The sequence below is a fragment of the Diceros bicornis genome, chromosome 31 (assembly GCF_020826845.1).
Source record: "Diceros bicornis minor isolate mBicDic1 chromosome 31, mDicBic1.mat.cur, whole genome shotgun sequence".
NCBI lineage: Eukaryota > Metazoa > Chordata > Mammalia > Perissodactyla > Rhinocerotidae > Diceros > Diceros bicornis.
Window position 1 is genome coordinate 12,013,241 of NC_080770.1, and position 11,753 is coordinate 12,024,993.

An 11,753-nucleotide genomic window follows, 5' to 3' on the forward strand; every position below is an offset into this window, starting at 1 on the left:
CTGGTGGTTTTGACCCTGGTTATGTGAAGGAGAAATATGGACAAAGAGAAGCAACTCCACAAAACATTTTGCAGAAGGTTGTGCTTTTATTCTACGTGATTGGTATGCGAGGGAACAGGGCCAAGATCCCACCTCCAGGATCCCATAGGAAGAGCAATCAGGAGAACTACAACATCTGGAGAGGGCAGAGAACTGAGGCCAGATCTTCCTGGGAAGTGGCCGGAAAGACTCAGGCTTAGGCCACAGACGCCAGGCCAACCTGGTTGTTGGCTCTGTCGAAGACGGTGTAATACCGGCGGATGAAGACGTCACCCAGGATCCAGAGATCTCCAGAGCTGGTGTCGAGGTCCATGCCCTCAAAGCCGCTGATGCAGGTCTCGTCCTCCTGGAGAAAAGGTGGATAAAACCAGAGATGGGACACAGTCTCAGCGGTGACAGGCACTGGGGGATCAGCATCAAGGACTACAGTCCCCTGTGAGGGACATGAGGAGGCGCTTCCTGGCTGGAGCCCGGGAACTTGGCTCTTCGTAGCCTGAGGTCTGCCCGTGTCAGCTGTTACTGCACTCTGGCTTTCCAGGGATCACTAGACATTATCCAGTGTTTCTGGCAAATGCACAACCCCTGACATCAGCAATGGAGCTAAGGGGTTTAGGGGAACTCAGCTGCTGGGAAGATTTTGGAAGCCCCGGTGACACAGGCTTTTCTGATCATTCTGATCCCTTCCAGTGGCAAGCTGTCAGTTCTTTTCATTCACTGGGTCACTGGCCCACAATCTTGGCTGCACATTAGAATCACTTGGAGAGCTTTGCCCCCGCACATAGTTCAGGCCTAATCCGCTACTAACTAATGAGCATCGCTGGGGGAGGGTCCTGGGTGTCAGTACTTCTTGCTGAAGAACACTGAACCACTGGCCAAAATGAGTTTTCCACCTGGAATTATAATAGAAGGCAAGGAGTTTGCCTGTGTCTCATTGACTGAAGGTTTGTTCCCTGGTAGAGACGATAGGAGCATCATAAGCCCTGACACTGTGGAAGTTAGGATCACTATCTGCCGAACCTTTTGTAGCTTTGATGTGGTCAATATCACATGACTACTCTAACCACACTCTGTGCCTGGGGAAAGATGTAGCTCTCAGAGGAGGAAACTGAGGCTCAGAGAGGCTACAGCTGGCTCAGAATCAATGGGCTAGTAATTGAGACCCAGAGCTTGGTTCAGGGGTCCCACTAGAAATCCCCTTTTCATGCTGTCGGTATTTGCCTCCCTTCTCCCCTTGGGAGTATATCGAAACTCTCTTTCATGCATTTACTGTGAATGGATTCTTTTTCTCGGGCGGCTTTCCAGAGCAGATGTCAGTTTCAGCTTGTGGCAGTGCACTTTCCCTTGTGCAAAGAGGGAGTATGTGGCCACATTCTATGGAGGCACATCTGGGTGGGAGGCCCAGAGCCCCCTTACCTCTAGGATGTAGGCACTGGCAGGCAGAGGGAACTCGACGCCATTGAGGGTGAAGACGATGTCGGGCAGGCTGTCGATGGATGAGCAGCTGATCACCTCCTGGAAAGAGCGAGGGTTAGGAGGGATTGCATTCCTTCTGCATGGCAGACCCACTACCTGGGTCTAGAATGGAGCAGTCAAGGCTGGACCTACCTCGCTGGAGGAGTCTGCGCTGGCTCCAATGTAGCTCTGGATATTGTCAATGGCAGAGGTTGGGCCAGCCAGCAGAGAGGTGCCTGTGTCAATAATGGCCTGGCAGCTCCCGCTGCAAGCAATGGTCTCTCCGTTGATGGTGATGCTGAGGGCGAGACGCAAGGAAGGGTCCCCTGAGTCCCCAGGGGGTACATCTCCCCAAGGGGGAGCCAAGTGACCCTGGAGGGTCCTTCTTCCTCATCCATTGGCCAATACATAAAATATACACTTCTCTCCTTCATGCACTCGTTCATTCATGCATTCATTACTCAACAAGTCTTTACTGACTGCCCGCTCTGTGGTAGGCATGGGAGATGAAATGCCAAATGAGGCAGCCACAAAGTTTCTGGCTGCAGGGAGCTCTCAGTCTAGATGGAAACATAAGTTATGATCAAGGATGAGCCACATGAACAGGGCACAGGGCAGGGGAACAGAAACACAATCCAGGGTGAGGCTGATGGTGGCGGGGAGCAACCAGGGAAGGCTTCACAAGGAAGCAGAGAGCCAGAGGTTGCCAAGGAGGTGAAGAGCTGGAGGAGGACATCCCAGGCAGAGAGGAAGGCATGCAAGGAGGGATGGAGACAAGAGGTGCAGAGGCAGGCGTGGGAGGAACTGATGAAGTTTTAGCATGGCTGAGGCATACGTGAGCGGACCTAGTGTCCCTTTTTTCCCAGGACAGTCCTGGTTTTGCTACTGAAAGTCTGAGTCTCGGGAAAGTGCTCACTCCTGGGCAAACCTGGAGTCACCCTAGCAGCCAGGCGGGATAGGAACAGCTGGGGAATGAGGCCACATGGAGAGGGGCAGGCCCAGAAGGGGAAGGTGGGAAGGAATGGGCTGAAACAACTTCTCCCCTAAATGTCAAGACATCTGGACAGGTGGATCATCCCACAATCCCTGGGGATGCTGGTGTCCTGTGTCCTGGACCAGAAGGAAAGTGGCTGTCTCATCCTTGCAGACCATCTGGGGTCCCAACAGCCCTCCTCATCCAGGAGGTAGCTTTCTTGTGCTCTCGCTGTCTTGGCCAACTCCCAGCTTCCCCTCTTGGGGCCCATTTCCCTCTGCTGGCCATTCCAGGGGGATTCTGGAAAGCTTAGTTAACTCTGTGTCTAGAAAGAAATGAGATCTGGGGCCTTTGCCAGGACAGTGCCCAACCACAGTGACCTCACCTGTCCAAGGTGATCTGCCAGTAACCCTCCTCAGTAACAGGCACCCAGTGCAGGCTTCCAGTGTAGTAAGAAGAATCGATGCCACCAAATATCACCACGCTGCCACTCTCGTCATCGCTAAGAAAAGTAGGGGGAAACAACAGGAATTCACTCATTCAACTGAACACCTGCTGTGTGCATCCTAGAGCTGCCCTTGGTTGGGCTCTTGTCAGCGCCAGGAGCTGCACAGAGTGTGTGCCAGACATGGTTTCTTTTCATCCTCATACCAAGGCCCAAACAGTGGTCACTATGATTATTATTTCCACTTTACACTGAGGAAACTCAGGCCCAGAGAAGTGAGGAGACTTGCCCAAGGTCACACAGCCAGGGAGTGCCAGAACCAGGATTAGAACCCAGGTCTTTCTGGTTCCAGTGTGTGATTTTCTTCACATCCTCTCTGTCGTGGCATGGGGACCTCCGTAGAAGTGAAGTCTTGACAGTGTTTGCTCGTAAGCACTTGACAGTATAGTTCCCTGGTTCTCAGCCAGAGGCAGTTTTGCCCCCAGGGGACATTTGCCAATGTCTGGGGACAGTTTTATGGTCATGATTGGGTGGTAGGGAGTGCCATTCGTGTATGGTAGGTAGATGCTAGGGAGGCTGCTAAACATCATATAATGCATAGGACAGCCCCCAACAGCAAGGAATTATCTGTTCAAAATGACCCTAGTGCTGAGATTGAGAAACCCTGAGCTATTAGAGAGATAAGATGGCCTCCATGGAATATCAAAGTACCCATAAAGGCAGATGATGTTTAGGAGCCGACTTGAATATTAAGTGACCAAGAGGATAAAAGGGCCCTCCTGTTGTAAATTACTCCTGTTGTAAATTTCCTCCTGGTTGCCAGAATATTCACTTCTGAATTTGTGCCATTTAGAGTTAGATAGGTAAGCAAGTGTGGTTGATGATAAGAAATTAATCAGCAAAGAACAGGCTGCAGATATAATAGTTCACACACCACCTTTCCTGTAAACCTTGACAGTATAAGGCAAGACAGTGAGATTATAGCAGAACAGCGAACAACTGAAGAAAAACATCAACAATGACAAATGGCTTCAAAAGAGAAGGATGAGAGCGTCAGAAGAAAGTTGAGTGTCTCGGGAAAACTGATGATACCCTCCAATATTCCTGCATAATCCTCGACTCATCCAAAAGCAACACTTGGTTTATGTTTATTCCTTCTTAGAATTGACTCATAGTCACAACTGGAACCTAGATTTTGTTAACGAATGACAGAAAATTGCATTCATCATTGAATAGTTTCATTGCTTAACATACAAGTCCCGATCAAATCTTCTTTTCATTGCTATGGACATTTGACCCCTGTTTTAAGGAGATTCATTCTGAATGGTCGTCTTTTGGGGCCAACGAGGAGGGGATGGTGCTGGAGAGAAAATGGCTAATGATATATGAGTTGTGTAAGTCAAGGTGACAAAGACTCACGCTGGTAAAATAAGATGGATGAACACGGTTCATCAGAGAGATACTTGGCACCGTTCTCTCCAAAGCTATACCTCTCAAGCCTTAGACATTGACCTTTCAAATCCCTTGCCGACCAAGACCCTCCCTACCCTACCCAGCTCCGGACAGCCCTCTGTGCGCCAGGTGACCGTGACATCCTCAGCCGACTTACGAGCTCAGGTAGACGGAGAAGAGGTCTTCGGAAACCAGCCCCTGGTCCCATATGTTGTCAAAGACAGGTGTGGCGTCGGAGGAGGAGATGCTGGGGTAGCCAAGACCCAGGATGCCATCGAAGGGAGCGTAGTAGAAGAAGTCGCCGGGCTCCGTCTCACTCAGGCCAAAGATCTGGTTGGTGTCGTCGATGCCTCCAACCTGAGTGGGGGGAACCGAGATGTTCACCATCAGGGTGTGTTGACTGAGCCCTGGGGGTTGGCAGCCCTGGGCCCAGAGCATCCCTGGTTCATTTCCACCCCTCCTTCCACTTGGCTTCCAGGGCGTCAGGGTGGAAGGAGGGGAGAGGGATCGTCTCTGGGAATGCTTGTTATTCTGCTGGAAGTAACCATTGTGGCTGATCACCAGATGGTCACAGTTTGCGACTTTGTGTGAGAATTGGCTGCAGAACAGATGGGCACAGTGTGTTCTTGTTTCTTATGATCAGATGCAAAGCAGATCCCAGGCAAATCAGAGCCCTTGACCCCTGCCCAGCCCTGGAAGGGTGGGGGTGCTGTGGGGCTTTTATGACTGGGGGGAGCCTGCAGGTGGAGGGAGAAGAAAGGGGAGGAGCTGCTAAAAGAGAACTGAGCCTTTTCCTACCTTCTCCCTGACTCCACAGCATTCAGCTTCGGTGGGGCTGAGGTTGGCTATTGGGTCCAGGCCTCCCACCCCCTCACCCACTACTGCCCCACCTAGAAATGTCTGTGACATCTTGGCCACTTCCACATCCCCCTCCCCCAATCAGGTTACTTTGAGGATCACTGAGACCTGTATGGCTTGAATGAGCTGATTCTGGGGGAGACCTGTATGGCCCCCACGGTCCCCAGAAGCTGTCCCTAGCGCTGGGCAGGATGTCCTGGTGAGCCAGCAGGTGCTCACCTTGACAGTGTCATATCCGAGGATGCCTGTCATGCTGCCGGTGCCATATTCGATGGAGAGAGACTCGCTGGTGGCCTCGTAGGTGGAGGAGTCATCAGGGTTGAACTGGTTGTGGTTAGCTGTGAGGACAAGAAGTGAAATTGTCAACCTCCAAAGGCTGAGGGAGAATCATGGCTGGGGATGTCTTTCTGGGGTGGGCTGCCTTGGTTCTGGGTGGGGCTTGGAAGGAGAAAGCTGACCTTTGCCCCAGATTTTGGAGCCCAAGCATTCCCAGGTTCCATTCCTGTCTGGGTGGACCAATTGGGACCATCTCCCTGATGGAAGGTCCCCAGCCAACCCCATGGTCCTCCCGAGGACCCACCAGGCTGGCACAGAGCAGAGCAGGCCCACGGCTGCCCATGGAGATAAGCACCTTCGCAGCACCCTGTGTACAGCCCATGTTAGGGCTACAATGTCACGGTCACTGTGTTACGATGTTACAGCTCAAGTGATGAAGGGGAGGATTCCATGGGCTCCTCCTCTGAATTAAAAGTCAGGTTAAAAATCCAGAAGAGGAAGAAAATTGAAACTCTGTTCGTGACTCCCAATGACAAAGTCTCTGTCATTAGCAAACTGAGTGACTGTTTTTAAAAGTGAGATCATCACTCATCTCAGTCATCATTTTGAGCCACTGTCTTATGTGAGGCTCATGTCCCAGCTGGTTCTCCTGTAGCCCTTTAGCCCTGGCTCAATTTGGGCCCCCCTTCCTCCCCTGGACCTGGTTTTTCAGGAGAGCTGCTCTCTGCCATTGGACTGAACCCCTTGGAGACAGGGACCCTGTGTGATTCCCCCTCTATCCCCAGGACACCTAAGCCCAGTGCTGGGCACATAGTGGGTACTCAGGAAGGGCCTGTTGAGAGAATCCCTGAGGGACTCCAGCAGCTTGAAATCAGACCTATTTGAAGCCCCTGAGCCTTCAGGGCTCCTAGGTCAGTGGGTGCTGGGGGCCCCGGGCAGTGTCAGGTACTCACTGCAGGCGAGACTGGAGCAGTAGGTGGAGGGCACCCACAGGTTGGAGGAGCCGGTGTCAAAGATGACGGTGAAATCCTGAGCGGGCGTTCCGATGCTGATGGTGCCAAAGTACTCCTCCTGTGGGGGGGGACAGCACAGGTCACTCCCCATCCTGGGGCTCCCCAGGGAGGAGGGCCTCCCCTGGGGCTTCTCCTCAGCTCACTTCCCCTCACTGCTCTCCTTGCCTTTCTCTCCCTGTCCAGTGCTTCCATCCTTCAAGACCCAAGACAGGCCTCCCCTCCTACTTGAAGTCTTCCCTGATTGCATCCCTGGTAGCTTCTGACCGTTCTCTTCTAAGCACCATTAACAGCTAATCACAATCTGCTGTCCCCTCTTCTGCTCTCCTCTTGAGTCTTAGTCTTGCCATCGTAGAGGACACACCATCTCCAAAGACAGGGTGGAACCTTATAGCATCCAGCAGAGTAAATTCTTAAATGCTTGTTCAGTGAATTATCGATCAGGAGATAAAAAGTCACTTAAAGATGGAAACCTCTGGAGAGATCTTCTTCCTAAATTGTGGTGTGTAAAGTGGGTTTCAAGAAAGGGCATTGCCGGGATTTTTATTCTTAGTGGCAGCCCTGTCTCCCTTTTCAGCTGTTCTAGCCATGGTGATCTGGATATTCTTTTATGCTGAGAAGCTCATTCGCATTGCTGGGCCATTGTCCTTGCTGTTCCTTGTGGTAGGAAAATGTTCATTCTGGACCTTTCCTTGGTTGGCTCCCTCTCCGCCATCATTCAGAGCTCTAGTCAAATGTCACCTCCACCAAGAGGCCCTCCCTGACCACTTCATCTGAATTTTCCCTTCCCCCATTCCTCCTCTTCCCGTTACTCTAATTAATCAGTTTTTCTTTGCGTCATTTGCCATGACTGACATTTTCTTCCATACTTAATTATTTGTCACTCATTTGCCTTGTCCTCTAGAATAGAAGCAACAGGAAATTTCCTTCTTCATCATTGTTTCCTCAGCTCCTGGCACAGAGCCTGTGGCACATAGTAGATGCTTCAGAAATATTTGTTACGTGATTAAATCAGAGAAATTTACCACGCTCTTACCAAGAGCCACTCCTTGTGCTATTCCTCCCAAGAAAACTTTATTGCATTAATTACTCAAAACAACCCTCTGGTGGTAGATATTCATGGTTCTGTTTGAAAGACAAGGAAACTGAGGCTCACTCAGAGAATTTAAATGACTTGCCCAAGGTCACATGGCTCAGAAGGGTTAGAGCCCAGAGTTGCACTGGATCTGGTCGATTTCATAGGCTAAGCTCTTAACGACAGACAACATTGCTTCCTACCGTTGGCCCTGTGCCATTCACACAGGGGACACGGAATATCTACCGAAGGGCAGGGCGTTGCCATTGGGTCCCAAATAGAACAGTGAGAGATCTTCCTGAGACTCCACGCTGATCATGTCAACCCACCTGGTTAAGATGACTCAGTGGCAATGAGGATGCAGACCCTCCTCGGAGACTCTGGTCTGACTGCACCCACCCCCTCTCAGGTCTCTCTCTGCTCCTCCCTCCATCCCTCTCTCCTCTCCCAGAACACGGTCCTCCTTTTCTCAAATGCACGCTGCTCCCTGCTGTCCCAGGGTCTGGCACAAGCCGTCCTGTACTCTGGGACTCTCTCCTGTCCAGGACCCCTGCTTCTCCTTCATTGCCCTGGGGGAGGCGTCCCTGCCTGCCACCCTCCATCCCCTCACAGTGTCACCTTCACTGCATACCCCTCAGCCTGGCTGTACTTTTTATGGATGGTGAGGCTCGATGATGATTGTCTGTCTCTCCCTACTAGACAGTGAGACCCATAAGGGCAGGGGCTGTGCCTGATTTTCTTCCCTGCTGCTTCCCCGGGGGCCCTGCACAGTGCCTGGAACATAAGGAGGTGCTCTGCATACATGAACACTGAATGAATGAATGAAGAAGTGAATGAAAGCAACATGTCTGAATGTGAGTTTTCCTGCTTCCCTGTGCCTGTAAGATCCAGAGAGCAGACCTCTAGGTTACTGCCTGGGGGCTCAGAGCCCTGATCCATCCTCCAAGAACACTGGACCCCCTCCCTCTTCTAGGCCAAGTCCTCAGTGCCACTCACACCCCACCTCTCCTGTCCATGCACTCACATCATAGTAGTTCTCCATGGACTCGACATGTGCCAAGGTGGCGGCCTCCTTGGGGAAGTACTTCCTTGCTAGGTTGCGGGGATGCGTCTTCTCCAGCAGGCCATGCTCGATCAGGTTCTTCCTCCAGGACTTCTTTCTGACAAGCGGAACCCTGTGGCAGAGCATTTGCAAACGGGATGGTTTGGAGGAGGAAGTGTAATTAGGGAAGGAGTCTGCTCATGGGGTGCCGTGGAAGCCCCTGAGGTAAAGGAAGCTTCTCCAAGAGAGGAAGAAAGAAGGAAGTCAAGAGGGGAGATGCTCCCATTTTTCTACACTACTGCAAAGAGATTCAGTGGTTGCCCAAAGTCGCCCGGGCCAGTGATGGAGCTGGACCCAAACCCAGGCTGGACCTGAGGTCCTGGGCTGTTAAGCATGTCCTCAGTTCCACCTCTCCAAAAGGACAGAGAGAGAGACAAGAAAGGAGATTCAACACAGTGGAAGAGAGCAAGGAGTTGTATGAAGGCAGAAGGGAAGACGCAAATATAAGGGAAGAAAGACAGTGTGACAGTGAAGGGACGCAGCCCCTCGGAAGCTGTTCTCCCTGCCCCATGTCCCCCACACTCACTTGTAGATAAGGCACTCAGAGAGCGCCACCAAGCTGAGCAGCAGCAGCCACTTCATGCTTCTTCCTGGGCCCCAAGTCTCCAGAGAGGGGAAGATGGGTGGAAGGCGAACAGCAGCAGGCAGGAGCTGCTCCTTATACACAGCACAAGTCCTCGGGAACCGGCCTTATCAGCCTCCAAACGTCACCCGTTATCCTAAACCCAAACAGAAAAGTTCCCGATAAGATTGTCCCCGCCCCTGCGCCATGTTCTGAGAAGTTTCCAGTTGAGCAGCTTCCATTGCAACCACATCCCATGGTTAGGATGGACCTGCAGAGAGTGAGCCATCGACTGGTGGGTAATTTCCCAAAGAATGAAAGTGGCCTGCGGGAGAACTTGACAAGATGAGTATTTTGACAGAACTAAACTCAACATTGAACAGCTGTCAAAGGAGCTCAGCGTACCCCGACTTGTCCCTGTAGGACAGATGGCTGGGGACATTGGAGAGCCGCTCCCCACTTAGCGATGGGCCATGTTCCTGTAGTGGCTAACCCAAAGCACACTCGTAGGGCAGTGGTTTGGGACTCAGGACACATTTCCCCACAGAAATATCATTATGTGATGTTGTCGGGTGTCTAACTAGCCTCCAGGACTACTTACGCTCTTCCCTAATATTGCGCTCACGGCAATTGGGCCGAGTCTTGGGACAGTGGTGCGTGCAGTACAGAGGAAGAGGAGGGAGCCAAGCAAGTGGGAGAATGATGCCTTCTTCCCGGAGGAAGCAAACTTGAAAGAGGCCGGTTTGTCAGTGGAATCCATGCCCCTCACCTACTGCACCCCTTCTCTTCCTACTGCTCCTCTCCCATGCTCTCAGGTTGCTGGAAGCCTCCACCTTTCAGATCCCACCTGGGTCTGATTCTGTCAGGTGCTCCATGCTTCAGACTTGGCTGAATCAGCTGCAATGGAGCAAAGCAATCTGGGCAAATTCGTACTAGTGGGTGAATGACTTAGGCAGGTTGTCTTCCTTAAAGAAGATGCTTACCAATCCATCGGATTCTCTACTTTGTGGGGTTTATTTAGTGGACAAAGTGGAGTCAAAACTGATTCAGGAATTGTGGAGGAGGGGGATATGTGGGAGGGATGTCACCAAGAGGTAGTCAGCCCTATCTGTGGGTCCTATTCTGAAATCAGATTCCCTGGGGCACCCCAGGTTTTTCCAGCATCAGTAGGCACAGATTCCATAAAAGCTCCAAATTTCACCCAGTGCTCTGGGTGAGCCTGGACGGGTGGGCAGAGTGGATCAAGTTCAGGACCCGTGGTGGTTAGCACAAAGCACATTTGTATTTCAAACTCACCCGTTAAGGCATCTGTGTGCCTCAAATCTTGATCCTTGCCTTGTATTTTCCACGTTCACATCTTTCTGTGACTCTCCCTCTCTCTTTTCCTCCACCTTGAGCCTTATTCCTTGATCTACACTTTCACCTTTAGGTTGATCTCAACTGTTCTACGGAGCAGCTGACCATCCTGAAAGTGCCTGCTTAAGTCCTGGGAGCACCAGATGGAGACCCCTGGCGTAAGGCTACCACTGGGTGGGAGGCAAGGAGAGGCATATGCTGGGGTGGGGGGTCATTAGGGTCCTCAAATGTCATTAGAGTCTTATGCTTGGAGTGGGTATCTGGGGCTCATCATTATTCCTTGTACTTTATGTATATGTTCTGCATATCTGAAACCATTCATAACAATTTTTCTTAGGAAGGAAGAAGGACCGAGTCTGTAGTGTGTAATTTCCAACTTGGAAATGAAGAGAAGTTTGTTTGGGGGGTACAGAGTGAGTCAGGGAACCCTCAGGATTGAGATGTGGGGAATGAATATGAAGACATGACATGTGTTTTATTCATCTTTCGTCTCCCTCAAGGAGTTATATGGTGCCTGGAAGTGTTCAACATGGTGTTTTAATTAATCCCATGTAAGCCCGGCTTAGTTAAGAGCAACTTAGGAATGTGGCTCAGAGTAGGGTCACGATTCCGTAATGAGCTGTTTATGCCATTTTCCAGGCATTCTGGTAACTGACACAGGGTCACATCCTTTGTGTGTTTCTCTTCTTTGGCAGTTAGGGGAGACAGCTTAGATTTACTGTCTTCTGACTCTTAGCTCCTCATGGTAAGTAATGTTATTATCCCCATTTTACAGATGAAGAAAACAAGGCACAGAGACGTTGTGCCACTTGCCTGAGGTGACTCAGGTAAGAAGTGGCTGAGTAGAGGCTTGAATCCAGGTCTCTGTTCCTCTCCGTGCCTTCTCCCCTACTCACTGACTGGGGTTTACAGGGGCTGAGGAAGAAGCTTATGAAGAGTCCTGGCTCCAGGGTCTGGGTTTGAATCCCAGCCCTGCCTCTGAATGGCTGTAAGACCCAGGGCTGGTGATCTAGTCTCTCTGAGACTCAGTTTCGTCATCTGTGAAATGGGAAAAATATTACCACCACTTTTATAGGATTGTATGAGAATTAAATATAGAATGTTAACCAGCCGCACACTCAGAGCGGCTAAAATGAAAAGAACTGTCAACACC

At 51.0% G+C, this 11,753-nt stretch overlaps 1 protein-coding gene across 1 annotated transcript; it reads right to left on the reverse strand.

Annotated features, from left to right (window-relative positions):
• Window positions 1-235: 235 nt before the first annotated feature.
• On the reverse strand, window positions 236-9,264 carry LOC131395520 (pepsin-3-like). The gene is made up of 9 exons (XM_058527387.1): window positions 9,209-9,264; window positions 8,605-8,755; window positions 6,449-6,566; window positions 5,439-5,557; window positions 4,519-4,718; window positions 2,850-2,966; window positions 1,645-1,789; window positions 1,453-1,551; window positions 236-385 (listed from the first exon to the last, which is right to left on the reverse strand). The coding sequence occupies exons 1-9, from the start codon at window positions 9,262-9,264 to the stop codon at window positions 236-238; spliced, it is 1,155 nt and encodes a 384-aa protein (XP_058383370.1).
• Between the last annotated feature and the right edge of the window lie 2,489 nt (window positions 9,265-11,753).

Excerpts from the sequence above, each read along its gene's own strand:
- LOC131395520 (XM_058527387.1), bottom strand. The coding sequence starts at position 9,264 with ATGAAGTGGCTGCTGCTGCTCAGCTTGGTGGCGCTCTCTGAGTGCCTT. Across the intron at positions 1,790-2,849 it reads TGGCAGATCACCTTGGACAG|CATCACCATCAACGGAGAGA; the intron begins GTGAGGTCACTG and ends TCTCGCCCTCAG. Across the intron at positions 386-1,452 it reads CCAGTGCCTACATCCTAGAG|GAGGACGAGACCTGCATCAG; the intron begins GTAAGGGGGCTC and ends CCTTTTCTCCAG.